Source organism: Vanellus vanellus (genome assembly GCF_965231255.1).
Source record: "Vanellus vanellus genome assembly, chromosome: 2".
Classification (NCBI taxonomy): domain Eukaryota; kingdom Metazoa; phylum Chordata; class Aves; order Charadriiformes; family Charadriidae; genus Vanellus; species Vanellus vanellus.
In genome coordinates, this window is record NC_138906.1 from 148796106 (window position 1) to 148821626 (window position 25521).

The 25521-nt window shown below is 36.9% G+C and overlaps 1 protein-coding gene across 1 annotated transcript in view; it reads right to left on the minus strand.

Annotated features, from left to right (window-relative positions):
• Positions 1-8775: 8775 nt before the first annotated feature.
• The window catches only part of LRP12 (LDL receptor related protein 12), a 51788-nt gene continuing 35042 nt past the window's right edge, over positions 8776-25521 (minus strand). The window contains exons 3-7 of the mRNA XM_082479042.1: positions 22024-22159; positions 20256-20458; positions 14263-15364; positions 13536-13668; positions 8776-10044 (exon numbers count right to left, since the gene is read on the minus strand). Of these exons, the coding sequence (XP_082335168.1) occupies positions 9181-10044; positions 13536-13668; positions 14263-15364; positions 20256-20458; positions 22024-22159 (2438 nt within the window). The 3' untranslated portion in view covers positions 8776-9180. The remainder of the gene's footprint in view (positions 10045-13535; positions 13669-14262; positions 15365-20255; positions 20459-22023; positions 22160-25521) is intronic.

Consider the following 25521-nt stretch of genomic DNA (forward strand, 5'->3'; position numbering starts at 1 on the left):
GACAGAAGAGGTCCAGGCGGGCACTGAAATGGGGTAACGGGGTTGTACTTTGAATCTCTGCTGCTGCTGAGGCAGCAAACCCATTTCTTCCACCATACAGATGGACACCTGAATAGCTGGATAGGCAGGGAACTGGGATGGGTATGTCTCAGCTTCACTTTGTATGGATGAAATGATCTTTGTTAAGTGAGGAGAGGGGGTGGCAAAGACAGGGGTTCATTCGAACGTGTGCAGTCACAAGGGGTGCAGCAGTCAAGTTCATATGCCTGTCCCAAAGGATATTTAATGACTTCAAGTGGAACAGCATCAACAAATTATTAAGTGGCAAAGAGGCTTCATTCTGAATTTCCCAGCTCGGTGCCCAAGCTGCCAACCAAAAATAGTCACTTTCTTACTATTTCTCCCTGGCCAATGAATATTTAGTTATTTCTACAAAAATATTTTCTACATGACAGACCCAGATAATCACCTCCAAGTATGCTCTTGGGCTAGTGGTAGTGGTAGACCGCTCCTGATGAAGTCCTTCCCCCAAAAGGGGCAGAGGGAGATTTGAAGGCGGGCCCATCACATCACAGCAGACTACGGTAAGCACCAGGGTATTCAGTTCCCTTTTCCGTATGTTGTGCAGGACAGAGCTGACATGACTTTGACACCTAAATGGTGAAGAGTAGCACAGCTCAAAATCCTATTTACCTCTGCTTCTGAACAGCATCGGGTTTCGGGTTTGAAGTCCATTTCTCCACCTCTGATTTCCTCCTGGCAAACTTAGATTTTATGGATGCTACTCTTAAGTGTCTAAACCTTCCTACCTGTAACTTTGTGCCCAACTCAGAGCTGCAGGTTCCACAAACCAGCAAGACAATTGAGAGTCAGGCGTTATAATGCTGTGCCTAGGAAAACTGAACCTCCCGCAGGCGGTTCTGAACACATGAAATAGCTTATTGACAGATAATGACATTCTGTCTAAGCAGTCCTTTTATTTAGTTCATTTGGACAAACAAGATAGAATCACATCAGCTGCATTTACATGCATTTGGTAAATACTTTTTTCTGCTTGGCTGTCCCTGGAAAGAATGGCCTGAAATACCACCTACAGGACAGAAATAATCCTTATAATATTGTGAGAAGACAACTGGCCCCATATTCTTAGTCATCACTGAATACATGTTGTTGCTGCAACAAGGTCTCTGGCTCCTAATTGGCTTTGTAACTTTCACTCACCCACAAAACTTTTTATCCTTCTCTTTGTACAGTTTAAAACAAATCTTTGCTCTGTAATCAGTGGCTGTATCAGTTTCTTCACAGTAGTTTGTATGGGGCTATGCTTTAGATTTATGATGAAAACATTGTTGACAACATGGGGATGTTTTAGTCACTGCTGAGCAGTGCTTGTGCAGTGTTAAGGCCTTTTCTGCTTCTCACACCACCCCCCCAGCAAGAAGTTGGGAGGGGACACAGCTGGGACAGCTGACCCCAGCTGACCAAAGGGATGTTCCATACCATAAAACGTCATGCTTAGCAATAAAAGCTGGGAGAAGGAGGAGGAAGGGGGGATGTTCAGTGCTATGGCATTTGTCTTCCCAGGTAACCCTTATGCATGATGGAGCTCTGTTTTCCTGGGGATGGCTCTAAACACCTGCCCACTGATGGGAAGTAGTGAATGAATTCCTAATTTTGTTTTGCTTGCATGTGCAGCTTTTGCTTTAATTATTAAACTGCCCATCTCAAACCCATGAGTTTTTGCATTTTTGCACCCCTCATAATTCTCTCCCCTATCACACTGGTGGGGGGAGTGAGCGAGCGGCTGTGCGATGTGGGCTTTAGCTGCCAGCTGGGCTTAAACCACAACTGTGTAGAGAATTTTCCTGTTAAGAAACATTTACTCATCCTAAAATATTACATACTAGTTCAATGACTTGACAGATATTGTAGAAAGTCATCAATTGCAACCCTGAACTTGAATCTTATGCTAATGCTTTTGTGGTCTGCAGCGAAGCAAATAATCCTGAAAATCTACACACTGGAATGCCTCAAGGTGTTATGCCAGGGGAGGGTTAGATTGGATATTAGGAAAAATGTCTTCACTGAAAACGTTATCAAACACTGGAACAGGCTTCCCAGGGAAGTGGTGGAATCACCATCCCTGGAGGTATTTAAAAGATGGGTAGACGTGGTGCTGAGGGACATGGTTTAGTGGTGATTTTGGCAGTGTTAGGTTGATGGTTGGACTCTATGATCTTGAAGGTCCCTTCCAACCTAGACGATTCTATGATTCTATGTCTTGTTTAGCGTAGCTATCACAGAAGTATGATCAAAGAGATTTCTTAGTAACCTAATGATTAACTTAACTGATTTAATTTTAAGATGAAGAACCCTGAAGAAAACCCAGTCCATATCTATTATTTACCAAAAGAAAATAATTCAGCAAATTAAGGAATAGATTTGAAAGAAATGGACAACTGATGTTTGGAACATTCAGAAGACCTTGAGGACGTCTTCTGAGTCATTATAATGAAGATACAGTCAGTTTAAAGCCTTCTGAGACACACACACTCACCTACCTCCCCTCCCTTGGAACCTTTAACTGCTACCTCCTAGCATAAAATGTTATTAATTTCTATCTTCTACTGTAATTATCTCATGTTATTCTTATCCTCCCTTTGCTTCCATTTTCACGTCCTTCCTACCACATGCTATTTCCGAAAAGCCCTTCTATCATGATTCAGTCTTCAGCTTTTCCTTAACCCAGAGATTCTTACTGGCATTAAGCTTCAAATAAAAGTTGGTGAAGCAGAGATGTGTCTCAAAATGCAGGAGAGGCAGACAAATAGGCTTTTGGACAAACAGTAAAGATGTTTTGTGATGAAAACTAGAGACTGCTGATGAGCAGTGGGGAGAAAGCTCAGCTAATGAAAACGTGTTATTAATATTTTTCCTTTTTGACAACTTTCCTCCAAGGAAGAAAGACTGGATCATGAACCAGATTTTCAACTCAAGAAAATTAAAAGGATACCACTGACTTTCAGTAATGCTGGATAAAGCAATTGGGTTTGGAGAGTTGGGGTAAAGATGTATCAGTTTGAGGTGAACTCTGGATTTACAGAAAGGAATGAATGGTTATCTTTTCCCATATTTAGAAAGCCAGAAGGACTCTGAATACTCAGTAGGCATTTCTCTCTAATTACTATAAAGAATCCGTAACGCCGCTTTACCTGGGATTTACTTTCACACCCCTCTTTTCTGCAGTGGGAATTTAATACTCATTCAATGAAATCAAATGGCCTACATGTAATTCTACCCAGAAAGTCTTCATAATTGTGAGAACAATCAGGTGCCCCTTGTGAAAACTTCATAACAAGCTTTCTGAACCATCTGGTGCTGGCTACTCTCACGAGACAGATTTGCAGACACAAACCAGGGGTGATGTTTTAAAATCTAATCTCTAAAGTTTTCTTCAGTTGGAAATGCTTTCCAAAACTAGCCAGTACATCCTGTTGGTTTTCTATAATAAAACACGACTAAAAAAAAAAATTATTAAAGTTGATTCCTGTCGTTCCATGTCATCTGTACAAGTGCATATACACTCTCCTTAGTGTAAGTACTGGGCCACATCCAAGCTCCTAGTGCCAAACTTTCCCCAAATCTATTGGAAGTGATGCTGCAGCCCATTAGCATCCAGCCTTGGACCCCACATATGTGACACGAAGGAAGGCAGCCACAACGGTTGCATGTGGCAAAGACCATCCCACTTTTATAAAGCAACAATAGGTAGTGACTATTCTGTCTCATTTTCATAAGACGAAGTGCTTCTTGAACCTGCTCAACACAAACAGTGGATCACAGACAGCACAACCAAGGAAGAGAAAAGAAAGACCAGGAACCCATTAGAGCAGCGTCTAAGGAACAGTAATACTATGCTCTTTTCAATAGTCACTTCCCATAGTGGCTTAACTAAGGGTCCAATAAAATAGCCACCTTCTAAAAATCCATGCAACCACAAAGGCAGTGCAGCTCAGGTGTTGAAGTTCTAAGCCTCAGGACATTCTGGGAAAAAGACTCATCAGATGTGTCAGTTGCTTCCTGGTGGATAACCACAGCCAAAGAAAGCCAGATCATAGGTGGGATTTTTCCCAAATTCCAAGAAACAAATCACAAAAGCACAGAGATTAGCTTCCTTTGGAAATTATTATTTTTTCTATGCCTTACCTGGAGAAAAAAAACAACAAACCAACAGCAAAATATTATTTATATTGTTGTGGTTGACTCTCAAATTCAATGTCTCTCTTTTGAAGGAGCATAAAGTCAGAATTCTAACTGCTGCCCAACATACCAGGCAAGAGAAAGCAAAACTGAATACCTCTGTTCCTTGGCATACCACTGCAGAAATCAAATACCCATTTATGACCTTCCTCATTATCCTGTATATTGCTCCTGCTTTTGTTTATCATCTGATGCTCCAGAACTGCTTCTTAACTGACCATAGGAAAGATGACAGGTTTAAAACAATACATTTTACCAATCGTTCTTGCTCAATTTTCTACACCTGGAGAAGCAGCTAAAAATTATTTCTGCGTTGCAGTTGGCATAATTTCAAACACACGGAAGTTTGGTTGCAAAGGTCCAAATGTAATTCTGCTAATTGTTCTCCCTTACCTCTGTAACACCACATGTCAACAACGCTGTGACAAAACCTGAGATTTCTTGTCTTGATTCATATATCTGCCCGTGTTAGGTAATATCTACAACATATCCTTATTGCAGGGATCTTTTCCTTATTCCTTAAAACGAGCTTATTCCTTTGTCATTTACATTCTACATTGTTATTTGTTAGGAAGTGCACCTTGCACCAGAACTCCTCCTTTCCTTCTCTTATATATTCCCAATTTGCCCTACCCATTTCGACTGATTTTTGGAGGGTCTCCTACAATTGTTTATCTAAATAAATAAATAAATCATTTGCGCAATGTAATAGATCACAATTATACTCCTTTAGTTTCTAGTCCATTTTATTACAATGCTCCCATCACTCAAAAATCAAAACAGTGACTCATCTTTTCATCCTAATTTTTTTTGCCTCCTGTGTTCCACCCCTTTCCTTCCTGCACAAGCAGCAAACAGGGTGACTAATGTGCAACAATCTTTCAAACTGAATGCAAGTGAAGTAAGTTCTTTCAGATTATACTTTTTCTTTGCTACTTTGATAATATGATACAACTTGGTCACAAGGAATGAAATGCTGAAATCTAAGCTCTTCTGCTAGATTTCGGGGCAGGGCGGGAATATTACAAACACTAATTTGTGTCAGGATATTCACAAAGATCAGCTACGTTTTGTTAATGCTGGCTTTCTCTAAACGCCTTTTCTCAAAGTGCAATTAGGAATCACTAACCTAGATTGCTTATAGAGCTGCTTCTCTCATTTCCCCCATCAGTTATGGAAGAAGTCTACTCTACGTAAATTATTAAATCTAAGTATTATCTAACGAGTACTACGCTCTCTTCCACCAAATTGCTGTTCACCAGACAGACCATAGTGTGTTACTGGATGTGAACGGAAACCTCAACTGGGCAAATAAATTGACATGATAGGAATGTTCTGCTATAAAACTTCTCGATATCAAGACGAATAAGCATGAACTCATTTAATTTACTTTGATGAGGGAAAGCTAAGTACAGTAGTCAAACCCCACTAGAGGCTCGAAGGAAAGCAGTTTTAACTATGGATCTGCTCACCTCTCCATACCTTCAGTGACTTGGCAAAGGGATAGGACAGACTTCTCCCTTGTCCTTTCAGAACATTCCCCATTTTGGGCCATTGGATTGCAGATATCCTGGAGGAGTTCAGTTACCAACTGCTTATTTTCAGAAACTCACAGGTGAGAAAGAAGAGACAGAGCCAAGGAAAAAAAAAAAAAAAAAAAAAAAAAATCACTGGTCACAGCTTCAGGAAGATAAAGGTGTTGAAGATTTATGGAAAATGTGCAGCACTTCCTTAGGACAATTGCAGCAGTCAAATAGCTGCTGAAGAATTAAACAGGCCAGTAAACATTCACTTTTCAGAAAGGAAGCAAAACCTCATCTCAACAGGAAAACCCATGATTAACTTTGGTCTGCAGTAACTATTCAACGTAAGGACTCACTGAAAAAGTATTTGTGACCCAAACTTGAACTGTGATTTTCCTAGACTGAATCCAATCTTTGCCACAAGTTCTTGCTTTGGCATTTGGATAGGAACTGGAACACAAGATACCGTAACTTATTCCAGCATCCTCTCTGGGAACCTGTTTTGAGAGAAGAGCTATCAACAATACTTGCTGAACTTGTATGGAAAATGGACTTGACTTTGGAAACAAAACAGGCCCTTGTAGCATCAGCAGCTTAGTTAGCCCCCTTAATGTTTCAATGCAAATCAAATGACAGGAAAAGTGTGAGATGTGAAAAGGAACAATGACAAACTCCTTCCATGCTTAGAAAGCTTTACACAAGGAAAAAAATCACCTCACAATAACCTACATTCTTCAAAGCTTTCAGATGAAAGTGATTTATTACAGAAAGTAAGGTAATTCCACAGTGAATCGTTCTGACTTTTCTTCAAAACACCCTAGCATTGTAGCACAGCTAAACCAAGAATCACTTAAATAAAACATTAATTTGAGTAGCTCCAAAATAAGAAATGAAGTACCATGACTCAACAGAAGTCTCAGAAAAAAAAAAAAAAAAAAAACAAAACCCAACCAATCAGTATTAATCAAAAGAAAACTTGATCACTCCCTTTAAATTCACTAAGAAAGAAATCACTGCAACAAATTAGCCTCATACAAATATGAATTTTATTTACAATTTTCCAAATTCTCAATGAAATCCACCTTCTCAGTTAAATGTGTAGCATTTTTCATCGAAAACAAATTAACATTGTGTTCTTTTTACATCTGCAATATGGAGTCCATAGGTACATGCTATTTGGGGCATCTAATGGAACAAATTTAGATCACTTTATGTGTGTGCATATAACACCAAAGGTATCCTGTGAAGACTCTTTGAAATGTATCTGCCTTGGGGACAAACATTTCCACAACCACTTTCTAATGACAATCAGTTAGGAAGGTTTAAAAACCCAGTATTTTATACCAGGACATACTGTTCACATATATTTCAGGGTGTGTTACCATGTTCATATTGCATAGTGGCCTGCTCTATAAGCAACGCCACTGAAATCAGACTAAAGATTACCCACAGATTTAGATATTATTCAATGTGAATAAAAATGGCCATTGATGACTTCTATACTCGGGTATGTGTAATTATGGGCCAATCTGTACCTGATCTGGTACCAGTGTGACGTGATCTGTTCTGAAACTTAAAACCACATGGGTCACTATAATAAAATCTTTTACAACTGTATTGCACATAAGTTCCTCAAAAGCACAAATCTACATATACGTGTCCTGAACTCAGAATTTACCTGCTAACTCTCGTGAATAAAATCAACCAGATGGTAAAATTGTTTATTTTTCTCATCCCAGTGTCTGTGAAAGAAGGGAAGAGGGACAAGGTATATACACTTTGGAACCCATTCAATTATTTGCTTCTTCTGCATGTGATTTGTACTTCAGAGATGAGGATTTTTAGAAAATAAAAGAAAAAGCCAGACAGACCTTGGATTTATCTTTAAAAGTACCTCAAAAACATAACAAAAATTCAATTGAATTTTGATACATATTAAAACATTTTAGTTCTGCCCGACAGCATAACACGACAGAAATGCACAAGACTTTAAACATGCTTTAAAATGACATTCAACAAAGTATTTAAAATTTAATAAATAGCATACAATCACACACAAATACATTTCATACTGGATCTTTAAGCCTACTAAAAACAGACTGGCAAAGAATAAATAAAACAGTAGTTGACATTTTTGTTTTTAAAAGGTGTAGATTCTTGTTGTCACGCTAGTATCCACATATTAACCTGCTTATCACAAAATTGGAAGTTATGAGCTATTTTTTCCCCCACTGGTCTTTTTTTGCTTCAACATGTAATATCATTAAAAAAAAAATACGCTGAAAGGGATTTTTTTTTTTTTAAACAACCAGTCTGCAACCAAGTAAACCAGTTTTTAAATACAACGAATAAATAGGGAATTAGTAAAGCAAATTCAATTGCAACAAAAATGCAACACCCCAAGAAAAGAGCCATGGAAATATATAGCCATTGCAATATTAGACAATAATAGTACTTAAAGTGATAGTGCTTGTGCACTAAGCTCATTAGAGACCTTAATATGATTTTAGTGCAAATCCCTTGAGTCCAAACAAGCTTTATACCCTACAGTATTAGGGAAAGATCTATTACCAGTTGGAACTTATTCTGTAGTGTATTTGTACATATCAAATATTTAACAAACTAACACGCATTGTAATATCTTCGGCCCTTTTTTACTTCAAATCGAAAAGACTAATGACTGGGGATTTTACATACTATTTGGCTGTACCATATTAGATTGCAGTTTAGGAAAGTCAGTGCTAGAAAAGCTTCTACCATCAGTTCATCTATTGTATCTAAATTTCACAAATCATTGCATTTTGTACTTCTGAGAAAAAAAAAAGAATGCTCCTGGAGAAAGATTCTCCTCCCTTTAAATAAGTTCACATTATGATGAAATTCAAGAATATTTAGACAAAGTGTTGTATAAACTCAAAGAAAAGTACATATTTTACATTAACAATCCTTACCAGCATTTAGTATATTAAGTTACAAGTATGTTGGCAATAATACAACAGAGTCAATTCCTAGAGGAAAATAATTCTGTACAAATTCACCTGTTAATATGGGGTTAAACAGGCAGCCAAATAAGTCTTGAGCAGCCATGTTTCTGGTTTGAACTACAGTACCAGGATAAACTAAATTTGAAACTAACTGGGATAACTTCAGTTTAAAGAGTAATCAGATTATACTGGATACACACATCATGTATTCAGAGCCACTAAAATGTTCACTCTAATAGTTCCATAACGTCATCCAGTATAAGAAACGCTTAATCAACCACACAGGCTAAAATAGTTTTAACATAATGTTGTCCTGGACTTTTTAAAACTAAAAACTAGTTTTAATTGTGAAGTACAAAACAATGACAGATATTGCTCCAACTTGTACACAATCTTTCCTAAACAATCCGTACCTAGCAGAGTAATAATGCCTCATCGTCACTAGTTTCATTTTTCACTGTTGCTTCTAAGCAAGTGTCGGGTATCTGGGCAGTGTGTACGATGCCACAGCTCTCACAGGGGCCATCTCGACTGCATGACCTTACACCGTGATGTGTTGCACTGTAAGGCTGTCTAAGCCCTGGTCCTTGATCTGAGCTGAGATCAAGTAGAGGTCTTGAACAGTCATTCATGTCAAAGTCTGATGCTACATCAGAGACTGGAATTAACATTTCAACATCATCATCCTCTTCTCTTCCACTTACCCCATTATCAAGCTGTCTCAAAGGACTTTGGTTCTGATTCACTGAGCTTGATCTCCCTAAAGTAAAGCGTACCCAGCGTAAACCTTGAGTCATACGACTTAGCGCGCTAGTGAGCTGGTGACGTGCGGGACTTGTGCTTGGGGGGTCTACACTTGTCACTTCTCTTCCACTATCCGTGTTACCGCTACTGCCACTCTGAGCAGAGGAACTCCCACATGCTCCGACTGTTGCTTCTATTGCTGTTGCAGGAGGGACTTTCTGAGGCAAGGTGGCAGCAACACCACCAACTGCTCCTGCTGTGTCTCTTCTTTCATTTTCCGTGTCTGTATCATCAGATTCAACTGAAAACAGACTTCTGTGAGTATTATTTCTTTCAGCTTCTCTACTAGTACTTTGGCTGGCAACATCATCTCCATCCGCTGAGACCAATGCCAATGATCCAGAATGACGTGACCTTGCAAAATTAAAAATTCGGTTCCAAATGTTACTGGATCTGCCAGCCATAGGAAGTCTGATTGAGGTAAATCCAAGCTGAGATCGTACTGCCAGTCTCAGGTTTTCCAGAACTGAAGCCTAAATGAGAAGATAAGCAACATTCAAGTGTTAACAGTACGTTGGCACTGCTCTAACAAAAGAACAATGACAACTTTTGTGGTTATATGATGTTTTGCACAAAGTTAAGCATAGAGTCTTAAATATTAAAAAATGTTGCATCTTTAATATTAAGGATCTGGTGCATGTAGCAATAGGCTATTTTAAAAACAAAGCAGGCACTCTTGAGGAAAAAACATTATGGACAGGGAAATTAAGCAGAAATATGTATGGAAGAAAAAGGAGAATAAAAAAGCAACGAAGTATGTAAGATATGTTTCTGCCCAAATCAAGGTCTTCTGAATAAAGGCAAAGTGAAAACCAACACACTATAACCTGGATATGGAACACAGACTACAGAAAAGCACATCCACAGACCCAGTGCAGACCCAGTACAGCAGGTATGCAAGATCTGTTACATACAATCTTACCCAGAAGATAAAGTAGACACTGTGGATTTTAAAGTACCATACATAGAAACATGCCTCAAAAAGTTTAGGATTTAAAAATGAAATCTTACAGAAAGATTTAACAGAGGTGACCTTTCCTTATCCACTACCATGGGGCTGCCTAGAATAGAGACTAAATTAAATATCCTCTCTAGCAAGGGCTTGTAGTTTGATTTTTTCCCCCCATTCTGGCATAATCAGTTAATTCCAGTTTCAAAATGCTTTAATTCTTCTGTTTAATTAAAATTATCTTATGTGTTCTAAACCGTACATTTCCCAAATTTGGTATACGTTTTCTAGTCATTCAGCTATAGAACAACGCATGCCTGAATTTTTCTGCTTAAAACCTTGTACAGCTTTTAAATTGTAATATAACACAAACATATTAACACCTCTGACTTGGGGGTCCCTTACTCAAACTTACAGAAAACAGTGCCTCAACTAAGTAGCTCAGTTCTCAAACACCAGGGTAGAAAATCTGCCAGATGCCCATGAGTCTGAAAATATTCACAGCTGTGTTTAATTACAGGATAAAGTCCATTTGCATCTTTTAATGAAGATTATGGCAAAAATACAGAATATTCTTCAGAATAGCCTTTTTTCCCCCCAATTAAAAACTTAACATATATGCATATATTTCACTTTGTTTAGAAACACTGAACTTCAGTGTTCCCATGCTGTCAACTTCAGCTCCCTTCCACAATCCTTCAGATGCCACAGGGCGTACACAGAACAGTATCCAAACAATACTTCAGGCACAAACTACCTCTTCCCTTCCAATAGTTCATAGAATGATATTTGACTTCAAGCATATAAATACATACGTTCAGTAGCCTTACTTTCAGAACCTACTGTAGAGACTGCTACCCACCCTTGCAAATCCAGCTCTGAAGGCGTGTTAACGGTTTTAGGTGGAAAGCATTACATACAAACCAGAACAGAACACCCAAGATTCCTCTAGCCTGAGACCGATAACTTCTAGGAAATCTCTAATAGGTATTTTCAGTCCTACACGCATTTGCAATCTTAATATGTATATATTGCTCAAAACAAAGAAAGCTGAACACATCCTGATTTAATACTGACTCCTTCCCCCCAATACTTAACCATATTAAAAATTTAATTTGAGCTTTATAATATATAGAATACAATATACATCGCCTCTTAGGCTTTTGCTCTTACTGATATTCTCTCCTCTGAAAACCCAATCTTTTTAAACAATGCAACTTCATCGATTAAATAAGAGTAAAAATTTTTATCATGGAAGCATCAATGCTCTAGAATGAATTTTTCATTATTTTTGAAGGTGATGGCCTGCTCCCTACTATCCCTTATTTTTATACTGGTTAATTTCCCAGTATAGCTACTTAAGTTTTCAAGGCCACGAGTATTATCAGGAATACTGGTCTTCATAATGGAAATTCACTAACACTCTTTCATTGTTCCAAACTATTGTACATGCATCAGTATTTTTATGGAGCGTGAAATCACAGTTACATAGCAAGACTGATGCAACTATATTTTGAAAGATTGCCACTTTCAGTAAGTCTTGCAAACTCCACTATATTTTAGTTCTGAAAAATAATTTAAAACACATCCAAAGCAATAGTGGTTAATTCAATTTAAGTCAAACTGAAGATAAACAAAAATTTCAGTAACTGCACAGCTTTTTAAAAGCTCCAGTACCAATCTCTGAGTGCATTTACTATACGTCTGGGTCTTCCACAATTGTCCTCTTTATGAGGAGATTTCATTGTAGTAAAACTCAAGATCTTTAGCCACCTTTGTGGGGTTTCATGATGAAAAAATTGGTCTGAGTGAGCCAAGTTTGTCTGAAAATTGTAATGGTTCCTGGAAGCGTGTTCACATGCATCAAACCTGAAGTGTACCCATACAGGGTAGGGATGTGCAGAAAGCATTGGTTTGTTCAAAGTTACCTGTACCAGAGGACTTACACAGTTGGGCATGGCAACTGCCCTGTCTTACCAGACTGTCTTAAGCTTACCTTACCTCAAGAGGCTTTTGAGCATAGCTGCATCACAAACTGGTGAAGCTTGATTTTGGAAGAGAGGACAGCAAGCCAAATTTGTAAAAGTACAGAATTGTTTTTAAACAGAAATATACTGATCTTTATTAGAACCACAATAACCCATCGACTAAGAATGAGGGATTCTGCAGTGGTCGTAACAGCCATTCATTAATAACGTCATTAACAAGTTTTAGTGCTAATTTAGCTACTGAAAAAATCTTCACAATGTCTTCTTTCTGGTATGTTTTCAAAGTCTCTCATGCAAATTGCAATTTATTTTCCTCTTTTCCTTTGCAAAAGTCTTTGTCATGGATCACAGCTGCTACTTGTGAACATGTATGCATGAAAGAATAAGTCAAATCTACAGCAGAATAAATGTAATGAAATAAGTACTGTTCGAAATAATAATAAAAAAAACGATTTCCCTACTTACAGTATTGTATTTTTCTTACATGCTCAGCAATATTAACTAACAGTAAACTCTACTGCATTAATTGCAATACATAATACAGGTTAATACCAACTTTAATACAGCACCACAGTGGGATTTTTAGACTGAGACTTTTCTTCTATTTCAAAAAAATGCATTATAACTGAAAGCCATTTTTTTAAGTGAAAAAGTTGTTTTGATAGAAATTCATTCATTAACCAAATAAGAATTGTGCTAATGAACCATTTGAGAATAAAGATGACTAGACACTATTAACTCCCATTTACCAGCTTTTACTTTTTTACTTTTCATCCAAAAGAGATTCTGTAGTATGCATTACTGTCATTCATTAACAAGAAAAACAGCCTGGAAAGAAAACTGTGTGGTGCTACCATATCATGATTTTATCCAATGGCTAATCCTTAGTACAATAGTATTGGCCTGAAAAGAAGAAAAAGGAAATGCCATAAAACAAAACAAAAAAAAAATGCAGATGAAAGTTAAAATTTAAGGAGACTGAAATAAAGATATTTTAAGTGGTCTGCCTGCTATTTTGGAACCTTACCTGATTTGGTGAACAAACAGGAAAATCTTCAACTGGTGGAATTAAACCCTGGGCAATTAACTGTCCATAGGATGGAGGAGCTTCTCTTCTTAACAGTTCAGCTTCAACCCTTGACAAATGAGTTTCAAATGATCTTTCAAAGAGAAAAGAAATTTCATAATAGATAAGACTATGAAGTATAGATTCAAAACTACATCAAACTATTATAATCTGAAAATTTGCAGATGAAGTTTTATTAATTTAATTGACAAAGAATATGTAAGTCCTTGCAGTCATTCCAATGGGTCTGTCCAGCTGAGAGAAGAACAAGAAAACCAACCCCACAATAAATTCCTAAAAACAAAGCAGCATGGGCTTATAAAATGCACCAGGAGAGATGCTTATATTAATTTATAAAAATTGAAGAATGCATAATCCTAGTACAAGATAGTCTACAATAGAAAAAACATGCTGTTAAATACAGAACTGAGATACTTAACTGCAGAAATGCAGCTTTCCCACACTTTCTTTTCAGTAACAACATCTGAAAGCTTAACTCTAGTTAAGTGATCAGAATACTTCTATCCCCTTTTAACTAACCTCTTTTTACCATCAAAGAAGGAAAAATACCTTTAGAAATCACATGCAACCATAACTATGTGTCAGTAAAAATGTTTTAAATATAACAATAAAAGATATGAAAACATTTTAAAAAATTTAAGTTCTTGAGGCGATCTGTTCTACTTACCTTCGCTCAAACATCCTGAGTGAGTACAATTTACAAGTACATCCCAGTGCAATGACAAGCAGCAATCCGCAAATAAGACTCCCAATGACAGCTGCAGTTATTACTCTAGTGGGGACAATAACTGGGCAATTCTCTTCATCACTGCCATCACCACAGTCATCTTGAGAATCACAAACCCAGCTCTCAAACACACAACGGTTATTTTTACAATGAAAATTTCCTGGCTGACAGAAGAAACAATTTTTTTCATCTGAACCATTAGGGCAATGGTTCTGGTAGTTGCAGCGATCTGAACGAGGGTAGCAAACACCATTTCGAGAGCAGGGAAACTCATCTCTTTGGCACATGGTGCAGTTGGTTTCATCCCTTCCATTTGGACAGTGCCAGTAGCCATCGCAGCGTTGCTGCTCTGTGTAGCAACCCCAATTTCCACCGCATGGAATTTCCCACGGCAAACAGAAGCCATCTACTTGATAGGTGGCATTGAATCCTCTTGCAGCATTCACTTTGTCAGCACAAAAATGCACTCTTATCTGTCCTGAGGATGAAACAACAGTGAGGGGAGCATGAGAGTCAAATGCTGTTAGCACGCGCAACAGCCTCCGTGGATTCTCCTCTAACCCATCATATATTTTGACATAGTCTCCATAACCTGTACCATCAAGTTTAAAATCAGTGAATCGCAAAATTACTTTGCGATGGTCACCAGTGTCTATCAGCCAGGTGCAGTTGCTTCCAGGTGGATAGAAGTCAGGATAGTTGGGAGAACTGAAAGTACCATAGAAGTATTTTAACCACTGCCCACATGTTGGCACATCACAGTCTATTTCGTCTCCTAGGTCAAGACAATCAATGTTACCATCACATTTTAAAGACTCTGGAAGGCAAGTGTAAAGCTTGGTGAAGCGAGAAAGACACTGGAACTGATTGTAAGCACAAGTTTGAAAGGAAGAAGCTGCCAGAGGATTAGCTTTGGCACACATTTCTTCATCCGAGTTGTCTCCGCATTCATCCATATTATTACATTTCCAACTTTCTGGAATACACTTCCCATTAGCACAATGAAACTGGTCACAATCACAATTTGGTTCATCAGATTTCCCTGGAAGAAAAAAGAAAAAGAAATTATAAAAATATTTTCTTTTTAGAATTTAGCACTACATGGTTTGTCTTGTGTATTTATTTGCTGCACCAGGCAGTTCAGAATGGCAAAACAACTATTTAAATTTTCTGTAAGTCATCACAACTTTCAGTAAGTTTCAAGATGAAACAGTTTTTTCAAGTCAAAATTCTGTCAGCATATCAGCATGAGCCTCATCCTTAGCTGCTTTCCATCAAATAACTTTAACCCAAGCAAGAAAACAATGCTCATTTACACTGATCGAAAAATCTGGCTTCTAAGGTGCTAAGTCAGAAAAATACTGTTTCTCTCCTCTGTATCTCTCAAAATACAGAAATATTTTGTCCTGCAGTACCAGTTACGTCCTCAAATTCTATCTTGTAAAAGCAGTCAGACTTCTCTCCCGTTTTCGTAGGTTCCTACTTTGTACCAAAGGATCTATGGGAAGAGAGAAGCTGACAGCAGAAGATTACTTATTACCACCAACCAAAGAGAGAAACCTCTTCTGCTCACCTCTTCCCACTGCTTGCTCCTGCCTCTCCTCCAGCATCTAAGAGCAGAGTGCAGCAAGTGCAGAAACACATGCTTAAAATATACAAAACTATACAAAATTATGCTTTGAAGTTAAGGAACCAAGTAGTGGTCCAGCAATCATGGAATTGTGGGGGTTTTTGGTTGGGTGGTTTGTTGTTTTTACTTTTTAATTCTGAACAAAAAAGTCAAAAGACACCTTTATCTAAGAAAATGCAGTCTACTGGCTACTACCTCACTTGTAACATCAAGAATATTTCCTTCAGGGATTCATTTATTAAAGTTCAACCACGTTAAACACTGAAGCATACCTGGGAAGCAAGCTATTTGAGCTCTGCAATGACTTAGCTGAGTCAAATACTGCTGTATCATTTAAAATCACTGCGTTTTCTAAAAATTATGGTACAGACTGTAAAATTGGCTATAAAACAAACTGCCGTAGTCAATCCTCAAAAAAAATTAAAAAAAAAAAAATCTGCAATGCAGATGGTCCTACACAGCAGTATTTCAGAAACTAAATTAGACAAATATATACTAAATATAAATAACACTATACTTAAGAGTTTTAAAAAAGAAACAGGAAAGAAAGTACGATGAACTTACTTAAATACAGACTTACTCAGAAGATGCAGGTTTTATCTTGCTTTACAACAGAACAATTCAGATTGGAAGAGATCTCTGGAGGTCACCTAATCAAATCATCTGCTCAAAGCAAAGCTAACTGAGGTTTGATTGGGCTGTTTGGGGCCACGTCCAATCAGTATTTTCGAAGTTCCAGCACTTAACCACACAAAGTGATAAAAGTCCTCATATCTAGCCGGAATTTCCCTTGCTGCAACTGATCTACTGTGATAGGTCAAGTCATATCGCACCTCTGTTCTCCTATTCACTATTTTAGTATCTTAAAAAGCATTAAAAAGAAATACTTTACCTTGAAATAATATATCTTTTGTAAAAGGTGCAACGTCAGCATTTTAAGAATTTTACAAATGCTAAGGTTTGTAAAAAAATGAATGCAGGAAAAAAATGAAACCAACAAGACTGGTAAATGTTATAAGAACTGCTGAAGAGTGTCAACAAATTTGCTGACAGAGAGCAAAGGAGAGGAAAATGTATGTGCTGCCAGTGATTAAGTTTTAGAAAATTTCTATTTCACTAAGAAAAAATAACATATCTAGTATAAATGATATGATCTTCTTGTTCTGTTACATATCTATATATATGTATTTTATATATATATATATTATACACTCACACATATGCACATTGTTCATAATAATAGTGTGGCAAATACTTAGTATGAACCTCACCCTTGAATTTGAAACGTGTAAAAGTGAACCAATAGACTCGTTCTGCCTAGATTAAATGACTCTGACCCATAGGTGGTGGGCAAAATAGTAGAATATGAATAAGAAGAGTCATTGAACTTGCTCAAGTACTCATACTCTAGCTCAACACTTCTACCTTGCAGAACCTGGAAAAAGATTGACTAGAAAGCTGTAATACAGAACTGTAAATATTAATGACAATATTGTAGTAACAAAACAAGATATGCTTTCAGCCTAAGCTCTTCATTCTACAGGCTTTTAAACATCTCAGAAAAGAGCTGCCTACTTGATCCTATTTAGAAGTTTTAATCACCAGTCCTGAAGTCAATATATCAGGAAAGTTTACATATCAAAAATAAGAGTCATAAAAATATTAAGAGATGTACAAAATAAGACTATCTTTGGAAGCTTTGCCACAAAAGACTTCAGGATCATACAAGATAATTAGCAGAACCCATGTGCAGTTGTAGCCAAAGGACGAACACAATCCTTTCATCCATTTACAGTAAACATAAACCTCTGTACTTTTATTAACTCTATCTTCCACTCTACATCACCATTTGTAAATTCTATCCCATTTTGATACCCATAATTAAAGAAGCTGATAAATTAAAAGGGGTGGGAGGAAGACAGAGGAAAGAAAATGACACAACATTTACCTTCTAGTCAAGCACCCTTCCTAGCTATAATGGTTTTGTTGTTGTTGTCATTGTTTTGTTTGTTTAAAATGAAACATAAATATTTACCTGGAAGATATTATTTACTTATAACAAGAATTAATACGCCCTATCTTCCACATCAGATTTTAAACATGGGGCTCCCTAATGGTCCCTTTTACACCTGTATTTCTATATTGTTTCTATCATTCCAGAAGAAGGCCTGATTTGCACTCATGTAACTAAAGAATTACTACTTTTTCCCCTTTTTCTAAGATCACATGCCACCTTTGAGAGTGGCCTTAACAACACTGAATTAAATAGTTTGCTGAGGAGTTAAACTGAGCACTACTGCATGATGCTAATGAGAAGGAATCAAACATAATGGTACAACTGAATGTATACCAAAATTTTGTTAGTATTTCAGGAGTCTTCCTTTCACACTGGAAAGCAGAAATGATCAGATGATTATTAAAGCAGATTTGCCAACTCTTCTCCTATAGACAGGTCAGTTTACAACATTAGAAGACTACTCTGACACTGAAACACTCGCTACACTTTCACCTCAGTTATGAAATACTTCCTAAGTGTCATATCAAGCATAGAGACCAAAGTTTCAGCAAGGCTCATTTAAAAAAAACAAAAACAAAAAACAAAAAACAAACACAAAAAGGCAAAAAAACCCCCCACACATAATTTTTTAAAGTACATTTAAAATCATTGGATTAAAGTCCTAAGTACTCTAAACTGAGTACCACTGCCTGATGCTAACAAGAAGAAATCATGTAACAGTAATTTCTTATTGTTGAAAGTGTTAAAGCTTCTTCCAATAGGGATTACATACTGAAATTGTTAAGATGAGAGGAAAAGAGAGGACAGGATTTTCAGAAAAACTCTACTGAGCCTGTGGCTTGCCTCTTCTGCCCATTCCACACCCTGATCCAAAATGCCCTTCCTTCGCAAAGCCCCTCAGGCAGGAACACTGCCATCCCTCTTTGCCTAGGAGGAGAGGGGGACAAGCAGGGCAGAAGCCAAGGCCTTACACCGGACAAGAGCATGTTCGTGGGCAGTTAGCAGAAACAATAGTAGAGGATGACTGATTAGACAGTGGCTTTCCCCCACCTCAGTCATGTTTTTTGGTGAGACAGTAAGCAAAACCTAGGTAGAACATGGCCCTGAAAGCTGAGCCAGCATCAAACAGAAGGCTGCATTACTTCTCCCAAGACTTGCTAAGCTGCAAGGAGCTGAGGCACAAAGGCTTGTTCGTTTGTAGGCTTGAAAACAGGTGACAAAGTGTTAAGCCTGCCTGGAAACCTCAGGTTTGTGAAGGACTGACAGGGTAGAGGAAGCCATTAGATAGAAAAAGCACAGAACACAGAACAGGGCCAAACAATGCTTAGGCTAGAGGTGATTAGTGTTCATTTTACTGAATCTTGGTGGAATAGTTTTGAAGATGGGTGGCAGTGGATAGGTGTAAGACAGTATGAATTGTTTTATGGAGGAGAGGAGTTCAAAGCTAGCGCACAGAGATTTGGAGCGGGTCAGAGAGTGGAGTATAGGCATACACTAAGGAGGCAAGAGAACGCAAAACCATTATGAAAACAGAAATCTGATCGAATTTTTGATAATCAGGACATAGAAAACCATGATCATGCTATTATATACAATCCTAATATGGCTTAAAGCCAGAAAAAAGTGGAGCTAGTCTTTACCCATGACTGTCTTCCTCCTCCCTTTTGGCAACAGCTACTAGAGCAAGAATTGCCCAGAAAACAGTCTCAGACTGTTACTACTGGTAAACAGCTTATATTGCATACTTGAATTATCCAAGAAAAATTTTGCATGTACAAATCAATGTCTATACTTGGCTAGAGTTTTTTTATTATTTTAATAGCTTTTTAAATTGTGTTTTTTTTAAAAAAGAAAGTATACCTTCTGGAGATGGGAAAAAATGAGGCAAATGTAAAAAAAAAAAAAAATCCCACCCCTTCTTCCTTCTCTTGCCGTATTTACGCTACTCAGAAGTCAACCCAACCATTTTAACAACTAATTTTATTCTGATGAAAAAATTTCAAATCTTAAGCTATGTTAAAAACTTCCCAAGTTGCTTAGTATTACTAGTGAATTCCCCCCGCCCCCAGTCATTCACTCTGCTTATTACTGTGAACGCTAATTCCCACTTCGAATAGTCAAGTTGTGCATGGGATCAAAATAATCTACACAATGTATACTTTCAATAGGTCTTGAATCAACTACAGGAAATGCATGTACTGTACCCTGCTACAAGGAACTAGTTCTTGAAACAGAAAACAAAAAAATGAAACCATAAAACTGAACTAAGTATCATTTGAAACATACCAGCAAAGTAGGCTAATCTGAAGCCTTTTCTGGAGATGCTATCATCTGAATGAAATCTGATCCAAACATGATCCTGTGAAGAGATGTATGGTGAAGGAATGGAGGAGCCGCATGCTCTATAGCCTTCAATATTCTTGTAGCTTCCAATTGTTAACCAATCTGAGCTGCATCGTCGTGATCCCTGAACATCAAAATCTTGAAAGCTGGGAGATGGGGAGGGGAGGAGGGGGGAGAGAAAAAACAAACAAAAAAATCAACTCCAAACAAAACAAACAAAAAAAAGAGGTCAAAATTGCTACTGAACTGGATATTACACAACCAAGCTGATGAATTGCTATGCAGAAAAACAGAAATTAGCTGTAAGTTCTTTTCTGATATGAAATAAAGAGCGGCTTCTTTACTCATGTAAGAATAGGATTTAACTTTGTGGTGATGATACTTTTATTAGGACAGCAAGAATCCATTCTGTTAAACAAAATATTGCATCCACTACTTAATGAAGCTCAGCTTTGCTATAAAAAACACATTAAGCCTTCATCGTAAAAAAAACCAACAACCAAACAAAATTCTGTTAATGAAACTGTCATTATGAGTCTTATTTAATGGCTTTCATATACTATTAAGTGGTTTTATTTAACCCAGATTTCATCAGAACTTTAGCTAATGCTACACTTAGCCAATGACATGACTCGACATTATAAATACACCTAAATTGTTCAAAACTATGATTTCAGATAAGATTTGCTCTCAGTTGCACTCCTTGGTTACCCAATGGGTATGTCATGGAAACGTCATGGTATGGCTACAGCTATATCAAGACATGCTGCCATGGTAATGAAACGTGAAGGGAAGACAGTCTTGGCAGAACAGGTCAGAGCAGACAACACAGTACACCAGAAACGAAATGTGGAGTGTATGTTAGGTGGAAAAGTACAAGGAAACAATGCAAGAGAAAAGAAATTAGTTTTATGAAAAATAAACTGTATGAAAAAGTTTAGAAAGCATTCTAGTAGCTGAACAGCTCTACCTACTTTACACTGCATTTATACCACTTTAATATTTAGCAGAAAGACTGTTTAAATTAAAAAGCAGTACTTTAAAGGAGTAACTGATGTCAAAGCAAATACTTCATAATGAAGAGCTGCTTCTTAGGTCAGCAGGTCTGTACTGGAAACTGAAGTAAATCTGCAGCTAATGCAGTTTCATGATCAGCCTGCAAAGCAGTGCTAATTTGTATCTTGATGCTAAAACAAGCCTAGGTTTCCCTTGTGGCGGTAATGGGGAATGAACTCATGAGAACTTGAACCTATGACATAGCTTTTTTCACATCAATTCTTTAGTAAAGTTATAAGCTATGTGAAACTGTAAGGAACTCTCCGCATCAAAAGTCAGCTTTTCCAAAACTGCAATCATATCTATTCATTTACTGTTTATACCCTGCCGCTTTTAAGCACACCATGAGACTTCATAGCAATGAAGCATTACAGAACTTCCCTGCACATTTTTAATGCAAAATTCTTACATATTGGAGACATTAAAAAGAAATCAAATAAACGAGTACATATACACTTTTTCTAGTCACCAACTTTCCAGTTGAAAATGAATGCTACATGGTTGTGTAAGAGTAAAGCAGGTAAAAGGCAGAAAACAACCAAAACAGAAATCCTACGTTTACAGGAAGGAAGATGAAATTGGTACATATACAATTGATAGTTAAAAGTGTCTAGTCAGTACTTCTTCAATGTAGTTATTACAGGAGCACTGTTACCTTATAGTAATGATCTCCCCTGGGTTTGCATGGATATACCAGCTACAGTTGATTCGGGCAGGATACTCAGAGGGCCACCCTGGACTTGTGATTGTCCCGCTTGGTGATCGAATTTGTTCTGGAATATCTCCACAAGCTAAAAAATACATATATATTGAAAGGAACTTGATTAATGTCTTTTTTTTTTGTTTTTTAAAGCCAGTAGGACAAAAATCAATCAACACTTATCAGGGAAAATATGCCATTGAGTTGGACGAGGCAGCAATAAAAACAATGTCTAAAGGAGTTCATAATGGACACAGGTCACAACATGTCAGACAAAAGATGTTTTCCAATGTTGCCAGTGCAGAAGTTTACACAAATGTCAATTAGTACTACAGATTAAAAAAGATTATACAGACTTTGAAAGTTTTGTTCGTAATGCGACAGATTTTGTATTTCCTAATTTTATTTTTAGCCTTCGTAAAGACTCAGTTCAATTTAATGATGCATTTACATCTTATATAGAAAAATGCATTAGAAGGTGAAAATTAAGTTAAAGCAAAATAATCAAGTGGTTGAAATTTCCTGTCTGTGGAAGACCCAGTGCCTGGCCATCACTTAAATGCCCCCTTGCAGACCTTGACATAGAAATGATCTTCATACACGATTCCAATGCTTGGTAGGCAAAGAGCACTTACTATATGGCACACTTCATTTATAGATATTAAAAGTTAGGTTTACAAGAGACTATTTTTTAAAAGTGACTTGTGTAACTACATTTCTGATAATGGACTAGAAAGCTTGTGTTTATAGGACTAATTCTATGCAACTGAAGTAACTCAGCCATTTGTATTCTTACTTTCTCTAAGAATAGCTTTCTGTATTGGCCTTAACTCAGTTGCTTGTTCCTTTCACTGGAGTGTTCTCAGCTCTGCTGATTTAATTTCAAGTAATGTATTTACTAGTTTTGTGGTTTTATTTTGCTGGGTTCTTTTCCTTCTTCGCAGCTTATATCCAACACGTGTCATATAGCATATTCACTACCTTCACATAAATAGGAAGGCCAGAATACTATCGCTACAGAGCCTGAAATTATGAGGAAGTTCCAGAGGTCAGAAAACACAATAAAAATAACTGCTCTCTGCACTTCTATTTTACAATTTCCTCACTGCTAGTCCAAAACTTGCGGGCTCTGGAAGTTTACTGGTAGCACAATCAGTTAACATACAGTAGTTTAAATACAAGAACTGTTACAAATGAGGAGGCATTTTCATTATCGTCTGATGAGCAAAAGCTTTTAGAATTTTTAAAATTTTGAATATTTATTTGTTTAAAGTAACAAAGCAGAACTGATGCAGTGAGCAAACACTGAATGCATGCAAAGAATGAACTGCATTTGTAATACTGCAAAAGTTGTTTACAAATTACATTATTACAAGTTATTAATTTTTTCTGGTTTTATCAACGATCAAACTTCTAAGATCATTTTTCAAGACTACGCAGACCTGAAATTATTGGCTAGCTCTAATACAATACAAAGTTATATTCTTAAATTATTATTATTGAAAATATTTCTATATGGCATAACAAATACATTTCTAAAAATAGGTTCAGAAGGATTAAAAGACAAAAATGCTGGCATGTTTCTGCATTTTCTGTACTAGTTTAAATATAGAAACCTAGAAACAAAAATAAAACTCAGTAAATTTATTGTTTTCACGTACAGCTGTAAAAAAACATTGCTTTAAATAGTTTTTAACACATTTCTTATTAGAGCTTCATTCACACTGCAGTTACATATTAACATATTTTGGCTATGGAAAGTAGCACCTGTCCTAATATCTAGGGAGGACAGTCTCAAAATACAGAAAGATATTATTTTATTTGAATATTCAATCAACCATTGCCCAGAAACTTTCTTGTTTTAATTTTGAGCAAACCCTATAGGTGGTGCTCTAACACCATGATATTTTGCAACACTATTCCTGTGTGAATGATCTGGATATACTTTACATCTGTTCAGACCAGAAATGGAAGGACTGGAAAAAAAAACAAACTGGTTATTTGCAAGTAAATGCTGAAGTAAAATAGCATTTTTAATAGGTATGGAACAAAAACACATGCAAAAAAAGTAGAAGTAAGTATAAAACAAATGTACCAAGCTTGCAGATGTGGGCAAGCAATTCCATGCACTACTTGATGACTACTGAAATAGTGCTCAGCTTAAACTAAGTTGCCTCCAGGTGAAATTTATCCTATTACAACATTCATCTGGTTTTAGGTACTTACAAACTGATATATGAGATTTTTGTCACTGAGAACTTCTGAGGAAGCTTTTAAATTTGCCTGACAAAGAAAAATCTTACACTAGCAGATAAAAAAATTCTTTTCAACATTCAGTTTTACAAAGTTCACCACCAAAAACTTAAGCACACTATAAATATATGTATAGCTTGTGCCTATTGAATAGGAACCTCCAAACACTGCTAGCCACTATAAATTACTATGAAATTTGGTTTGCGATCTCCTATGTTGGCACGGCGCACCCTGACTATAATTTACTCAATCCAATCCCTGCAGTAGTACAAGCAGTAACTTTAACTTGTTACACGAGTCTGAATGGAAGAAATTCCACACCGAAAGCCTGTATAACCAAGGTAATATTTTCAGAGCACCCTGAAAACTCAAAATTTGAGTTTTACTCAAATTCATTTTTTTAGCCTTTGATATATCAGCCATAACTCTATATTTTCTATATTCTTTTATTTAAGATTGCTTTTTCTTTGTTTCCGCTAAAGCGAACACTGAAGGGCAGAGGGCAAAATATTACCGTTTCCAGCACCATCCAATAAGGGAAGAAAGAAGTAGATTAAGGAGGGCATGCGGAAGCAAGAATGATCACAGACACTTAAATACAAAGTGGAGTGAACAATACTGTACTTCTGCTGTAGAAGAGAGAAAAATCAAACTGAAGAAAGTGTTCATATGACAAAGTGAGGATTCAAAAAATAAAAGGGAATGGACTTGAGAAGGGGCTTACAGCCTCCTTAACTTCAGGTTAGCTAGAGAAGCTAAATGTACTTGCATACTCGGTATACATTCATGCACTGAAAACTCTTACTTATAACTCAGGAGACAACAGAGATCTCCTCTTTGCTTAAAAAGTTTATAAAGGTCAAGATCAACAGTGTAGAAACTGCACTTCAGAACCGCTGTCATTCTAAGAGAGAATAATTTCTCAGATTTTTAAAATCAAGGATAACCTTTTGAAACAAAACACTTTTAAAGGGAATCTGCTTTACAAAGGTAATAGCAAGCCTTTTAAAACCAATTCCTGACCCTCTGCTTAACTAGGATGTTTCTTCTAAAGGTTTTGAGAATATAATGCAACACCAAGAAGGGCATGGGAATAAAAAACAAACAAACAATTCAAGTGACAGTGCATAACACAGACATGTATGAATAGAGGTAAACATCTTTTCACCAAGTCGTGGAGAATTTGTACTTCTAACTTCA